The 16,439-nt window shown below is 39.8% G+C and overlaps 1 protein-coding gene and 2 non-coding genes across 4 annotated transcripts; all 3 read right to left on the bottom strand.

Moving 5' to 3' along the window:
• Window positions 1-91: 91 nt before the first annotated feature.
• On the bottom strand, window positions 92-2,961 carry LOC101160979 (60S ribosomal protein L10). 2 transcript variants are annotated; one of them, XM_023956386.1, is made up of 7 exons: window positions 2,918-2,961; window positions 2,762-2,793; window positions 2,066-2,124; window positions 1,005-1,112; window positions 793-931; window positions 528-690; window positions 92-307 (listed from the first exon to the last, which is right to left on the bottom strand). In XM_023956386.1, the coding sequence occupies exons 2-7, from the start codon at window positions 2,782-2,784 to the stop codon at window positions 146-148; spliced, it is 654 nt and encodes a 217-aa protein (XP_023812154.1). In that variant the 5' UTR covers window positions 2,785-2,793; window positions 2,918-2,961; the 3' UTR covers window positions 92-145. The 2 variants fall into 2 exon arrangements, with proteins under 2 accessions (XP_023812154.1, XP_023812155.1); XM_023956387.1 differs by having other exon boundaries at window positions 95-307; window positions 2,872-2,926.
• On the bottom strand, window positions 362-494 carry LOC111947699. Its single transcript, XR_002873591.1, has one exon. It is a non-coding gene; the product is annotated as a small nucleolar RNA SNORA70 (small nucleolar RNA).
• Window positions 1,260-1,392, bottom strand: LOC111947698. The gene has a single exon (XR_002873590.1). It is a non-coding gene; the product is annotated as a small nucleolar RNA SNORA70 (small nucleolar RNA).
• Window positions 2,962-16,439: the final 13,478 nt, after the last annotated feature.

The following is a 16,439-nucleotide window of genomic DNA, read 5'->3' on the forward strand; positions in this document are numbered from 1 at the left end:
GTAACTCATTTTTCTGCATCCTCCCAATAAGAACACGGGTCAGCAGATCTTTAGACCTTCCAACGGTTTCACCATAAAAGAGCCACCACCATCGTTTGGTTCTCAAAGCCCACTTTTATTGGATCGGTTCTCCGACAGCGCATGTTCATTTAGGGTTGGCGTGCAGAGCCTTCCAGCGGGTCAGGGGCCCTTTGCTGGGGATGTACTTGACGCCGCAGCCATCGGGGATCAGACGCTTCTCTGCCATCATGTCATCGAAGTCGCAGGTGTTAAACTTGGTGAAGCCGTACTTCTTAGAAATATGGATCTGGGGGTCGGAGAAGAACGACGTTAGGGCAAATATTTAGAAGACAACGGGCAGTTTTGTCTCAGTGGTCCCTTAAAGCACTCAGCACCTCACAGCTGAGGACATACACAACCAAAGAGTCTCTGTCTGCAGCCTTTGCACACTGGAGATGTACGAGAACACAACCAGTCGGCTTAATAAGCTGCAGTCTACATTTGTACACGCCAACGGCTTCGTTTACCTTCTGGCGTCCGGGGAACTTGAACTTGGCTCTGCGCAGAGCCTCCACCACATGCTCCTTGTTCTGAGTCTTTGTGCGCACGGACATGATGACCTGACCGATGTTCACGCGAGCCACAGTGCCCTGCGGCTTCCCAAAAGCGCCACGCATTCCAGTCTGGAGCCTGAGGAGACACGGGGGGGGGGGGGGGGGGGGGGGGGTCGTCACGTGATCCGAGCGGAAAGGCGTCGCCTTCGATCGCCGGCATGAACCCAGGCGAACTCACCGATCAGCTCCGGCGCATGATAACATTTTGTTGATGCGGATGACGTGGAAGGGGTGCAGACGCATGCGGATGTGGAAACCATCCTTACCGCAGGTTTTCACCATGTACTTGTTGGCACAGATGCGGGCGGCCTCCAAGGCTGCAGGGACCACAGATTCACGCCGATTAAACAAAGTCCCGGAAACGCCCAACCTGCTCAGAAGACGCCTTACCTTCTGAGGACAGCTGCTCGTACTCATCAGACACCATGTGGCCACACAGAGGAAACTCGTCCACCTTTGCCTTCTTCCTGCCCAAATCAAAGATCCTGATCTTTGGATCTATGTGAAACAAAAAATAATAGTTGCTGAACAAATACAGAAGAAAAAGCAGAAACCCTGCCAACTTCCAACCCTTTCCTAGGATTTCTTAGTGATGTTTACAGGTTTAAAATCAAACTAAAAGGGAAACTGATTCAGTTTTGACAGATTTGTCTCAGTGGTCCCTTAAAGCACTCAGCACCTCACAGCTGAGGACATACACAACCAAAGAGTCTCTGTCTGCAGCCTTTGCACACTGGAGATGTACGAGAACACAACCAGTCGGCTTAATAAGCTGCAGGACATAAACAGCGGATCCAAACAAAGCTCAACCAGACGATCAACATCTCAGTCTGACAGTTTGACTCCACGGTTAGATGGATGCACTTCAAGCTTTTGCTACAGGAAAACAACATTTTTGAGTTTGGTCCAAATTAAATGAGATGAAAAACCACCTGCTCTCGTTCCTTTGAGCAAAACATCGTCTCAAGACTCAAGACAAACAAACAAAACACACTTGACATCCAAAAACAAAGTCACCTGGAAATAGTTTAAGCTAAAATTCAAATTTAAGTACGTCTAGATGACTAAACGATGTAATAAGTTTACGATTCTTTAAACTGCATCTACTGTAACACATATCTTTAGTGGACTTGACTAGTGCTCCATAACTCTTCATTAAAGATAACCTAAATTAGGTCTGATCAAATCTGGTTAGCCTTCCAGTTGAGAAGATGAAAACTTTAAAGATCAAAGCTGAATTGTTTCCTTTTTTTATATATTAGAAATAACAAACACCCACCTCTGTTATTCTAATTTGCTCAATTAACTTCATTAACTAACAACTTAATGCTAAATATGAATCCAGAAGAAAACTCAAAATCCTGCCATGAAAACAGCTGATGCCAATAAAACATGAACTCATAACATTTTTCTTTCCACGTAAATGGATGTGATTGCTGTGAGTCTCTTACCAGGTACACCCCTGCAGAAACGGGACTTTGGGTAGGGCTTGTTTTTGCAGTAGCGGTAACTAACAAACAAAACAGGAGAGATGATGATGATGATGATGTGTGGGGAAATAATCAAAGCTTGCAAACAGATGATAGCTAAAACACCAGAATTAACAGTGCTTATTAAAATAGGAGGATTTTATTGTAATACGGTATACTTTAGCATGCATAATAAAATACATTCCAAAGTCATTTAAAGTATTAAAAAGAGTAGACATTTACAGTAAATATCTGGGCATCTGTTATGTGTAAAGTATTTGGGAGGAAAAACTGAAACGTTTAAAGAAAAGTGTCCGCGTGTTCCACTTAAACAGAAAGTTTTATATTTTAGTTTTACTACTGTTTTGGGAGGGAACAACTTTTAAAATGTTTCGGTCAAACTAATCGCTATTAATTAAGTTTGAAAAGAATTGAGAATTCCTGCTAGCATAGACGTAGCTAACATTAGCTCGTAAAGCTAATGCTCTGTGATCACAAACTTACAGTAGGGTAACACAGAGACAAAACGAACACAAACTATTTAAGAAAATAAACATATTCCATTAAGAACCGGCTCGTGTGGAGGCCTGCCGGCGCGCGGAGCCCTCCACATGGTTCGGAGCCGCTGCCATTTTCCGCTTCGGGCCCTGATCTAAAACCGAGCAGGGAGAGACTCACCAGCGGGCTGGACGGCGCCCCATGGTTACAATCTGCAAAATAACAACCAAAAAACGGCGTTATTTAGCGGAGTCTGAGCTCAAGAGTGCGGAAAACAACTTTGAATTTACAATTTGAAGAAGAGCAGATGAGTACACGATCCCACCACGCACTCACCTAATGGAGGAAAGGAAGAGGAAGGAACTTCCGCTACGTCATCAGTGTTGGCCGGGCAAGGATTTTAACTTAAATTAAATACAATATTTTAAAAAATATTTTTTAAATACTCATACATATTTTCTTACACATATTTGGTGTAGAAAATCTAAAATATTTCCAACGCTGTTATGAAGCTTTTTTTTCTTTTTCATCAATAGCATTCTGGGAGGTGTAGTTTAATTTGTTAAATGACTGAGCAAAACCACCGGATGTTAAATCACTTTTTCTCTGGAATTACAGTAATCTGCACAGAAAACGACCCAAATTAGGTCTTACTTACATTCCATCTCCACTAGTACAAACAAAAAAGCAAATAAAACTTGTCATTTCCTCAGCTTTAAAATTTAATATAATTTTTTTTGTACATGTATCCCCCCTGGTGTTTATTTTGAACGTTTGCTGTACAGTTCAATTCAATTCAATTCAATTTTATTTTTAAAGCCCAAAATCACAACATCAGTCGTCTCAATGGGCTTTTATACCGGTAATTGTGAAGTAAACATGAAATCAGAAGGATCATGAGTACATAGAATTCAATAGGGAAATTCTAAACTGAACTAACTTAACAGACTAAACTAATCTGGGCATCCCTGCCCTTGGATCATCCTTCACGGTAACTCCTTAAAAAAAAACAGACTCCGGAAACAAAGAAGAAACCTCAGGGGAATCATACAGTTGACATTCTTTTTTTCCGAGTTATGTTGTTATAAAGTGAGCCAACTCTTTCCAAAATGTTTGAGTGAAAGTGAAAATGTTCCTTGTTATTCAACCTATGTCCAAAAAAAAAAAAATTTGCACTGAAAACCAATCAAACTATTTTACTTTGTTGTGTTTTAAATACAATTTTTTTTTCCTTTTTATTTGAGTGTGTTAGATAAGTCAGCGATGTGTTTGTGAATGAATTCATCAAACACCCCATCAAACTATATCAGCAACTGTAAGCTTTCTTTGTCTCATGTTTTTTACTTCAGATTTGTTAAAACCTTTGTATTTTATACATTTTGTCTTTTAAGAGTCATTCAGTCAACAGGATTTTTCTTAGTCATTGAGACAAACTGAGAAACGTCTTGAAATTGCCGGAAAGCTAATGCCCACATGTGTCTCCACAGAATAGGTTAAGGTAGATAACTTGCAGGGCTTGATTTTTAAAATATTGGGGATCTAAGAAACCAGCTGAGCTTAATCGCTAACAACAAATATTTCTCCTAGTAGAAGTAGAATGTGACCACTTGATGGCAGTGTAGTTTTACACACGAAGCTTCAAAGGAAATGTGGTTGGATTGAAGAAGAGAACAGTGAGCTCACATCTGAAAGGTCGGTAATGAAGAGCAAATGTTCTTCTGAAGTTGAGGAACGCGTGGAATCCAATCTGGGTCCTGCTGGGCTGACATGACTCTCCGATGAAGAAGAAACAGGAAAGGCCTGCTAACATCCTGCAGGGGGTCCAGTATCAGACTAAGCAGAAGAAGTGACATGCACACACATCTTTGAAGGGAGTTTATGTACAAGAAGGAGTCGATGTGGTGCAGCTTGTTTGGCAACTTCATACAAAGCCAGTATCTTATCCCAGAACTCTTTGAACTCCTGCTGCGGCCTCTGTGCAGCCTCATGTGAAGGTCAGCCGTCAGCTCTCTATCGTTCTGTTTTGTCTGAATCTCACAGGACTCTTCCTGTGCCTGAGCCGAAGGCCAGCAGCCAGGCTCAGCGATTGAGGACCAAAAATGGTCTTGCAGTATGTGGCTGTTTCTGGTGAACAATGACACACACACTCAGTCACAAGGACACTGAGGAATAGATGCAGCCCACTCGTTTTTCAACCAAGGCTTAAGAGAGGGATCAGTTTTTCCATTTCCATCCAAGCCTGTTTATTTTATGACCATGAACTGTGAGCGGTGTCTTACAAGTGTTTAGAAACTACAGTCATGATCAAGCAGCCCAATTCTGTGTGTAAGAAAACGTAATAAAAATGTATGTGGCCTGCAGGCGCTACCAGCCCTTGCTGCCCCCTTTGACCCACCCTCACTGACTGATTGGCTGGGCCCTCTGCCCCTGCCACCCTGGAGAGGGTTTTAAGGGACAGATTCATAGAATAGAATAGAATAGAATAGAATAGAATAGAACAATCTTATTATGGACTCAAGGTCCAAATAACAAGACTATAAAAGCAAACAGAAATTCAAATTAAAAGGTGCATTTAATATACATAGAAAATGCTAAAAACAATAGACATAAAAATCCAAGTAAAAACACAGATTACAGCCTTAAAAACTGATACATTTATTTTTTCAGAATGGCAGCTTTTCTGTTTTTTATTTTTTTATTTTCACCATGATCCAGCAAAAAAATTGCAAACAAAAGTAGACTGCCACTTTGTGAGATTGCCACACTGACAACGTTAAATATCTATGGTTTCTAAATCCAACATACTTACTCAAGTCGTTTTGCCCAAAATTCCTTTCCCCCAGGTGCTAGGTGCGTGCACACTTTGGTGAGTTTTTGAGTATCTGGTAAGATTTTCGTGCAAAAGCACAGTAAGAAAGAAGTGCAAAAGCAATCTGGTCCTTACATTCCAGGATTGCTGCAGGACATAATTATCAGATCGTTTAAAAAAACAATTCATTTTTCCACTGTACTTCATTCATACGATAGATGAGCAACACTCAGCACGTCCAGCTTGAACATCCAGTTTGGCAGTAATAACGTGGAGCATCATTTTCTGGATCTCCTCTCCGATCTTCTATCTATTTGTTTCTCTAAATTTCATAAAGGTGTTCAATGGTTTTGGCTCCTGGACTCTTCTGTAGAATTCCTGGATCAAGGTCTGAGTTTAGCTTCTGATGTCAGAGTAAGCCCATATCATCAGCCCTCACAGCCATGCTTTATAACTGTATCACATCGTTTCTGATTTCTAGTTGTGGCTTAAAGCCAAACATTACTTTGTTACTTAGCAACTTTATTGCTTGGTTTGTTCAGATCAAACCCTTCCGTTTCCCACTTACCTGCATGATTTACCAAGGAGAAGAGTGTTTTCACAACAATCCCAAACAGACGGTCACAGTCTCTTCTGTTCTACAGCCTCTGCCACAGTGACAGGTATCCAATCCTGCTCCTTTTGTTCATTTATGAAGCACAGAATTTAAAACTTAAATTATATACTAGACATGAATGTCTTTAGTTTGGATAGTTTGCCCCATTTAATTAAAATTGCTGCACTTATTTTATTCTTAATTTTTTCATTTTTGTAACATTAAGTCATCAACATTACTTTTCCGTGCCTTCATATAAATATAGGAGCAGTTTGGCATAAAAATGTGGGTTTTTGTGATTTTTTTTTTGAGCAACTAAAATTTTCATTTTCTTCTTCACTGTCTCTAAAATCCTGCAAAATTCAAAACCATTGAAAAATTGTGATTTTTATCAAGCTGACAGAAACTGCTCATAGTGACAGCTTAATGTAAATATGAAGTAAACAGCAACAAGCAGAGCTGGGTGACTATCATCATGCTGTCAAAACAATGACTTAGGCGTGGCTTCTTCCTGTTTTTGACCATCTAAAAGAAGAAATTCAACTATGACACATGAATGGTTCATGCAAAACTACTGTTTGTCTAAACTTAACGCAAACATTTCACATTTATGAATGTGCTTAAAAATAAATAATGAAATCCCAATTATATGAAACTACAGTCAAACACATTAAACATGCAGCCCTTGGGATGTATTTAAAAGGAAGCCTATATAAAGCTTTGCATTAGAGTCAGGCTGAAAAAGAGCAATACAACTATTTCCTTACTTGATGAGTCTTTATAATCATTGGGATTTTAATTTCCTTTAGATACTTTACACAAATTTCTACTTATACATGACTGGAGGTTTTAGAAAATTAAGACTAAACCGCAATCCCATTAGGCAACATTTTAAATCCCAGCAAAACATACATTACACCAGAAAGCAGAAAATAATGCACTTTTATCCAATAAATTAACTGATTTCAAATCTTGCGTTTGTTACAGGCCTCAATAGTTGGGTCAGGAGTTACAAATGGCTGAAAAAAAAGGCTCAACTGTGAGAATATCTTGCAATCAAGAAAGTTAATTTAGATGAACCTGTTTTATGATTGGTGTGGGGAAAAAAAGGTGATTTACATAAACAGAGTCTCACAGATGCAAGATGAGGAAAGGTTCTCAAGTACGGTGATGATGTGTGTGTAATGACATCGTGGAACACTTAAATAACAATGTTCTTCAAGGTCAAATTTCAAATGATTTTCAAATCTTGTTATCTGGAGGGAAAGATTCATGAAAACTGGAGAAATCTCTGTATAAAAAGGGAAAAAAGTCAAGGTCATTTATTGGAGGGCGGTGGTCACTTATCCCTGCATCAATAGTTTGAATAATTGCAAATCCATCCATCCATCCGAGTAAATACAACTTTTAATCATGATCTAGAAGCGCCACTGTGTCTTGTGGTCCAAGACTCCTTTCAAATTGACAGATTTAAAGGGCCCATATAATGCTAAATACATTTTTGAGCTTTTAAAGGTAATATAATGTTCATGCCTCACTATAAACAACCCCAAAGTGGTATTTTGATCCGTTCAAGCATATCATTCCTCTAAAAACCTGCGCTCTGAGCACCAGTCCCTCCCAATCCCCAAAAACAAGCGGGTTCTGACATTGTGACATCACAAAGTGAGGTACAGCCCCGACCTGGAAGAGTCCAGGCTAACACATACACCCACTTTGTCCGTGGATCTAATTGGGATCGGCTAAACACTTATATGGACAATATGAATATCCATTTTTGCAAACGTTCTGATGTTTTTTGTTTTCGTGGGCTAGACGCAGACACTGACGCTGAGGCCAAGTCTAGGTTGACATCATGAAATGGGCGGTGCCCACAAGGAGCGAAGGGCGGGGCCTCAGAGATTGAGTCCTCTTACTTTCAGGTTGGAGAAGAACTCAGTAAAATACCTAACATTTAATTTTTAAAAATTTTACTTTTTGTGTGTTGAAGTTGATATATATCAAAATACATGGATATTGTTTAGAATATCATGATGGGCCCTTTGAAGATTTAAAGAATTCTGAGGTGAGTCCAGCCTGTTGTTCTTGTCAGTAATTAGGAGTGATTGTGGTCTTCTTCTTCCACATGTGGTTCTGTAACGGATTGGTGAATGAGTCAGGGTATATCCAAAGAAATCATGACCTCCCATAACCCTACTCGGTATGAAGAGGAAACGAACGTGCCTCCCATGTTTGCAGCTGAACAGTGTGTTTTAGGTCAATTATTATATCTTTGTCTGTACTTGATTGTACTTTAAAGTAAAACAATAAACTGATGTTTACATCTTCTCACAGGGCAACCGTTAACATCATTCATCCAGTTTAAAGCCATCTGTGTGAGACGGTGTCAGGCCTTGACAGTTCCTGTCCCTTCGCTGCCCTCTACTGTTCCTGTTTGGTGTATTTTCCACCTTTTGGTTCTTTGCTCACCCTCTCCCTACCTGTCCTCCCTACCTGTCCAGAATGAGGCAGGGCATCCTGACACACCTGGACACCCCCCACCCAATGGATTCCCAGCAGTTCTCCTTCAATAAATCTTTTGTTTTCAATCACCTCTCCTTATCTGACCAGGACAGACGGAGACAGCTGCTGGCACAGGCTCCTCAGATGAGTCAGAGTTGACCGCCTTTCTCCCTTCTGGTCATCGCTCTTGTAAAGACAACAGGACCCTCCCTGACCCACTTCCTCTCTGACAGCAGCACACAGGGTGTGATAGGTGTTAGGCAGCACGCCCTCTGCTACTGAGAAAACTGCTCATTGAGGCTTGACACTGTGTTTCTGTGTTCTTTGTATTTGTAACCTTGTTAGTTTGACCTTTATCGGGCTATTACACTAAAACAGTGGTTTTCAAACTACCGTGAAGCAAGAGGAAGCTAAACTGCAATTATGCTTCCTTATAGGACAGTACATGTTTATTTTAAGGTTTGCTTCTTTATCTGCATCAAAAAAACATATACTTCAAATGCACCTTGAAGCTTTGAGAATAAAACTTGTTTGGATTTAAAAAAAAAGGTTGTCAAAGAAAATCAACGTAACTTTGGAATGGAGTTTGTGTACTGCTAACAGCTGCATCCATGACGCGAACAGAGCAGGATGAGCATTGTCACATGAAAAAGACCTGCTTTGAAATCAAATTAAAAAAGGAGGTCACCATAACAAACATACATTTGCAGCTCATTAAACTATTTTTGGATGAAGAGACAAAGACTTAGTTCATCTTGAGGCTGCTCACAGCTTTGTCTCAAATCTGACATAAACAACATTCCTGAGGGTAGTTCCATCAAATCTCTGTTTGGAATCATCTTTATGGATTTGTGGACTGTCTACGAAAATGAAGCAACAACATTAAAAAGGAGTTTATGACACCAAATAGCAAGAGAGAGTCTTCAAATGCAAAAATCTGAAATGTAGGTAAAAAAATCTCCAAAGTGACGCATCGTTCAAATAACTGAGCTGTGTTTCCTCTTTATGCACAACAAACTCTGATAATCCAATCTACTTATGTACAACATTTTCTTTATGGTAGATTACCTTCCTTCTTGAATTAGAGGGTAATAGTCCCTTCATGTGCTTTCATTAGATTTTTGTTTTGCCATAACATGTTCTAGAAGAAGACATCCATTTCATCAGGAATCCCATGTTTCTTGACAGTGGCACCTAATATGCGCTAAAGTACAATCTGCAGAAGATTTTTGTGAAGACAGAAGCAAAAGGCTCTTCAAAGCTTTCTTTATGTCAAAATCGGACTTTAAACACAAATTCAACTCTAAACTTTCACTTCTCACCAAAGGAGGTCTTACAGCAGAAATCTTTTCCTGATGTCAGCAGTAACTTTTCCGCTACTATTTTGCTTTAGCGAGAATGTAATATTTTATATTTCAAGACACAAAAAAGAATTTCTGCAACAGAAAGGAAACTTGTTATCCACCAATTGTCAAAAGACAAATATCAGGATCACAAGCTGTTCAGTTTTAGATTATCTTCCTTAAATCTAACTGAACAGTTTCTTTCTACGAGATTTGAAAACAACTGTGTGGGTTTGGGGCAACACTTTTGCACGGTGCCCCTCAAACCTTTTGCGACGCTCCTGCTAAATGATTTTCACAGTAGAGGTATATACCATTCAATGTATAAAAGATCTAGACTGAGTGACCCCTCCCCTCTGGAGTTTCAAACAGGAAGTGGTTCCAAGAAGCTAAAATCCCATAGTCCTCTATAAAGAAAAAAACAGCTGTTACTCAGTCATTCCATTGGTCAGAATAGCCATTTTTTTTACATGTTCTTGATAATCCTCTCTTTTTTTCATGCTATGCTTTCTGTCGTGTTATTCAAGTCATAAACTGACCAATCATATACCAATCATATAATATTCGCACATTTGGTTTGGCAAAGATTTTACGTCGGACACCTTTCCTGACACAACCCTCAGTATTTATCCGGATTTGGGACCTACAAACACGCCGGATTCAGGTAATCAGCAGTAATGGAGGCAGAGACATCTGAAAAACAAGGATGCCAACCCTCAAACTCTGAGACTGAACAACAAATGATTTAGATAGAAATTAAAATATATTTGAGTTCTGATCTCTAACTCGGAGATTCTTGCAGAGATGCTCAGTGAGTCATCCTGCCCAGTGTCAACAACACAAACTGAGGACTGCAGAAGAAACAAGACAGAGATTCACGTCTCCAGGCCAAAAGCAGGACAGACGATCTGTCATCATATTCAGCAAGCCTCTCTACTGTGGTTAAAAAAGCACAAAAAACTTGGGAAAGCTAAACTCCTGAGACAAGTTCTTGTAAACTTGAGCGCCTTATGATCTTCTGTATACAAGACCAGTCAAAACTGTTTTCTTTTTTGAGTTTTCTGCTGTATACAGAAAGGGAATGTGGAGCTTTCTTACTGAAAGATCACAAACAGGAGAGATTCGTGATACAGATGAGAGTGTTGCTGTCAGGTTTTTCTGTTTGTTTGAAAGCGGACTTCTTTCATTTAAGGGAGGTGGTTTTGAAAATATTATGAAGTTTCTTAAACCCATGCAATGATAACAAGAGCTAGATTTTATCCTACCAGCTCTTCTTTAGGTTGTGTTCCTAAAAAAGTTGCACTTTTGTGTGGCAATTTACACTTCCTCAACGTTTTTCTTTTCTTTTTGACATTTTGTCCAAATGATTTTTTTGTTCCTGGTCAGAGCTTATTTAGTAAAGTTTTAAGGTGGTTCGATATACTCATATGGGGGCTAACCTGTACAGGTGCTGCAGGTTTTTGGGTTGTCCAGAACCGTGGAAAGTCGTGGAGACAAGTTTTTTATATGTTGGAATTGAGCTGTGAAAGAAAAAAACGAGCACGAACATTTTCTCTCCACGGGCTCACCGGGCGGGCTACGACCTTGATATTTCCAGAGGGTCACCTGTGTGACCCATACAGGTTTGCCATTTTTTCCCCTGCAGACACCTTGTAGCCACCTGTAAGGGGCAGTTGTGACTAAGACGTAACTGTTTGAAGACGAAATGTTCGTCTGCCTGGTTGTTACCAAAATCAGGAGTTTACTAAAAATGAGCAAATATGAGATAGACTTCCCTGCATCTGAGCATCTGGGCCTTTTTGCTTAGACTGCTGCCCCCGTAACCCGGCCCCGGACGAGTGTAAGACGATGGATATGAGGGAGAATAAAAACAGATATTTGTTTTCACTAAGAACAAATGTGAAGGACATTAAATCTGTAACCACCATGGTTAGAGGCAGACTATTGGTTTTGCATATTTCTCCTGTAAAGTTGGATGATTTTTTATTGAAATGGTGGGGTGTGACGTCCTTGTGTAACAAACCACAGAGCAGTTACCTGCTGAACTGACCCGATTCCATTCACTGGTGTTCAAAGCCGGCTCAGCAAAGAAGAGAAACTGTCCACACTGTGAAAATCATAACGAAAGCGTAAGAACTTTCTGCCCAGTGGAAGCAAGGATGCAGACCTATCACAGTGTGAAATCCCCACGGGAACCACAGTTTAAGCCCACGCGAAGCCAGCACTGATTAGTGACTCTGATGAACTAAAGAAAAGATTATTTTCTGATAAGATTTCTGTTTTTTTTACTCAACAGATTTAATCAATGATACCACACTCTAGGATACTTGGAAAAAAATAAAAAAGTGAGAAATATTATTGTGAATGGAGATCACCAAAATATTTGGTGATGAAGAGAAACTCAATGTGTAAAATGAAGCCTGAGCAGCTGTTCAGACTGAAGAAAAACAACTCCTGCCACTGATCTGGAGCAAAGGTCAAAGGTCTGGAGAAAACTGACCTTTCCGAGTGATTCAGGACAGAGAGAAAAGTAGAAAAGGCATGCACTTATGCAGCAGCATGAGGCAGCAGTATTATGGTATGGGGTTAGTCAAGGCTCAGCAACTTTATACAACCTTCTAGAAAGAAAACAAGAGAGATTGTTTTCCTGTCTTTCCATTTTTCAAATATCTGTACAAGCATCCATCCATCCATCCATCTGTTCACCTTTAGCGTCAGCTATCTGTCATGCACTCGCTGCATACACGCTATGGCGTCATCCGGTTATCCACGTTCACAAGTTGTCACCGCCAATGCCTGTGTATTTCCCGCTGACCAGAGTTTGTTACTGCTCCTTGTCACTCCAGATTTCCTCGGCCTGCCTGAGCCAAATAAAACCCTGCTATACGCCTCCCATGCTTATGTTTCTTGGTGTCCAAGTACAAATCCTTTGGTCCTCCTTGGTCTTTAGGTCAACCAACCTAAATCTTAGAAATACATTGGTGGACAACAACACAGTGGTGGAATTCTCTTCCTTTGTCGTGAAATCAGATCAATTCTGTTGAGTTCTTTAAAACTTAGATCAAGACTCTTCCATTCAGAATAGCTTTTATCTGATCCTAGTGTAATGGTGATTTTAATCTTCACTTTTAGCCGGTCCTGTCAGTGCTGGATGCTTTAATCTGCTTGTGTTTTGGTTTTTATGCTGTCTTTTGTTTTTCCAAAGCACTTTGTGAATTTATTCTTTGAAAAGTGCCACATAAATTAAAAATGGATTTACTTACTAGCCAGGTGGACCGCAAAGGTAAAAACCAAACGTTGCTATGGAGATAAAGCAGCCCCAACACAAACAACGGATTCTGACTCATCCACTATCGTATCGGTCTTATCGTTTGTTCTGCCGTTCTTCCTGTCGAAATTCCTCCTCTCACATATCGACCTCCATCAGTGGTTGCCTTGCTTCTAGTCATGTGTTACCCAATCATTTAAGTAAACAGCTGACTGGAAGCCTATTTCATCATGTTAGAATCGCTCCACACGATTATCTTTAGCTGATGTCCAGGGTTTGGGGGGGGGACGCAGAGTCATTACAGATGCAGACGGTGCTCCACCAACCACTTCTTTAACTCATCCTGGAAGACACAGAGGTATTCCTAGGAAAGCTGGGAGAAACAAATCTGTCCATCATGTCCTGGGTTCACTGCGGGGCTTTGCATGTCTTTAGTACCTCACAGGAAGTGTCAGTTTTGCTCACTGTCCAAAATAAAAAAAATAAAAAAATCAAAGATCAAAGTAGTCAAACTGCAGAAATACTTAAAAATGATATAAGAAGATTTTTGTATGCCACAACCTCTTAGTTCTGTAGGCTAAGTTTATAATAAAAAGTGACTCAAAATGTTTCTTTTTAAGTAAATACTAATATTTGTATTTATATAGACCTTGTTCAACTTGAAAACACTTTGCTTCCTAACAAAAATCTGACGGCTCCAGCCGCGGCTGTTCAATTGTTTTTAGATAAAAGTGACTGAGCAGCAAAAAAAAATAAAAAAGTCAACATCCGAAATCTTCACAGAAACTCTCTGCAAACCACGAGATCTCCGATCTACGAGGGATGGCGCTCAGCCTTCCCTTTGTGGGTTCTGCTGGGTTGTGTAACTCCAGGAGTTTTGCTGAGTGGGCAGCTGCTGCCCACATTGTTGACTGGGAAGGTAAAAAAGCCAAACGTTGCCGGGGTGATTGAGTAGCCGCAAAACAAACAACTGATTCTGACTCATGCAGTCTTGCATCGTTCTTATCGTTTGTTCTGCCGTTGTTTCTGGAAAAATTCCTCCTCGCCACTTCGAGGTAGAAACTCCCATGTTGGCATTCATCAATGGTGGCCTTGTTTTTTTTCTCATATGTTATCCAGTGATGCAAGTAAACTGCTGACTAGACAGCACCACACTATTTTAGCTTTATAGAATAGAAATCACAGGGGTGGGATTCATTGCAACAAAAATTAGCCAATACTTGTTGGAAAATTCTTCAATTTCTCTGTCATGGGGTTAAATATAAAGTACTGCAAATTGTAGAAATCTTTTTCCTCTTCAGTTCAGACTTCCTAAGAGTGTTTTCAGGCAGGCTGACTGCAGATGAGAGAATACTGTGCCTCTCTTCTTGCCTCACTTGCATGCGTGTCTTGTCTCTGCAGGTCTGTGTCAGAGCCGAATGCTTCGGTGATGAGATCATATGATGTCATACTGCCTGGAGTGTGTGTGTGTCTCTGTGTGTGATAACTTTCTTATTTGATCAGTTTCAAACTTTAAATGTGAAAGAGTTTATGTGTTGGCCCAGCTCAAGACAGGACTAAATGAGTAATAATGCTCATTTTTAGAGCAGAACTTTTATTGATGAATGTGTTTTCTATCAGTCCTAAAGCTAAGAAGAAAATTTTAGTTCTAAGAACTTTTCAAACAAGCCAGAACAAAGTTCACGGAGAGCTGAGGAAGACACAACGAATGACAAAACTGTATTAGCCTTGGGTTGAGGTTAGAACCACAAAAAGGAAATTGGCACATCCTACTTAGCCTACTTATGAAACAGCACAACCACAACAAATAGTGGGTTCTTATGACAAAAAGGTTGGTGGAGACCAAACAAATACAATCTAAAGATAATGTTAAAATAACTTAAATGTGACAAAAACTTGAAAAATACATTAAAAAACAACAACTAAAACACAAACAGGTGACACAAAGTGTAACAAAGCAGGAGAATCAGAGAATCAAGTGAAAGCAGGTGTGATGATTCAAACCTTCAGCTAGTGTGTGGTCATGGCACAGGAGGCACAACTGAACAGGAACTTTAAAGTTCCACTCCGATCATCTTTTGATCGAATTTCAAAGCATTCCCAGTGGAGTTTTCACAACAAACCTGTGTTGTTTTCTAGGACAGAGTGCCGAGTTCATAAGAAATTCACCTCTGAGTTGTGGATAGGACCATAAACCTGCCCCGACTTCCTATAATCCATTTGTTTTCGTGCTCTCCCACTAGCTTACAGCCCCTCACAACCCCCAACCTAACAATGCCGATGCAACGAAAATGATGAGCAATATCGGAGTTATCTAGCCGCACAGTTTGGTCCAGATTCCAGCTCGGACGAGGAAAACCATGGCGTGCGTGGATCTAATCGTCTACAAGTGGATGCATCAGAATAGGGCGGAGCAGGGAGCTTGTGGCCCCCAATAGTAGCAACTACGTCACTGCTACGGGTTTTTTCCAACTGGATTCTTTTCATCTGCTCCTGATCGACAACAATTTGAATAAAAAAATCAGAATTGCAATTTTAAGCTAAATTTTCTCCATATTTTTCATCAAAAACATTTTAAAGACCCATTTTTTTGGAATGGGTCTTTAATGTACAAAAAGCACAGCAGACCTGCAAAAAAAATAGAGAAGTTATTAAACTCAGTTATGTTCAATTAAGTTTTATTTCTAAAGCCCAATATTACAACACAGTTTTTAATTACATTTCTGGAAGTTTTATCTCATTTTTGAGTCTTTCTTTCCAATAAGAAGAGCCAGACTGAAACAGACTTCCAGAAAGCCTTAGATAAGATGGAACTCTTAATCCAAGTTAAAGACCCACCTGTTCTCTGCACCATTTGATTCATTTGTATTCAAGCGTTTACATCTGCACTGTTTATCTATGCTTGATTTCAATTCTTCAGTTCTTTTTGACTTTCTTTAAATCTTATTTTTATGATCACCCTCAATATTCTTGTTTCTTTTAATATTTTTCTAAAGCATTTTGAAGTGTCTTTGTACATGAGATGTTTTTTATAAATAAACTTACCTTTGACCCTGTCACACTCGTCCTTATAGGACACGTGTTGCTTTCGTCCTGTCATGATAGTTACTGTCAAGCTTAACCCAAGAGAACCCATGGTGACATCAGACAAAAATCTATCAGAAATTGATTCTGTGTTCCACTTGGTTTGTGATAAAATACAAATAATTCTGTTTTAAAGGTTCTGGGTCTTTGTTTAAAGCAGAAAAAAAACACCATGTTGTATTGCAGCCTTACTGCCTGCAGTGTAAATAATTATTACATTCATTTAAATCAGAGGTTCACAAAAGGCAGTACATCAT

The sequence above is a fragment of the Oryzias latipes genome, chromosome 7, assembly GCF_002234675.1.
Source record: "Oryzias latipes chromosome 7, ASM223467v1".
Classification (NCBI taxonomy): Eukaryota; Metazoa; Chordata; class Actinopteri; order Beloniformes; family Adrianichthyidae; genus Oryzias; species Oryzias latipes.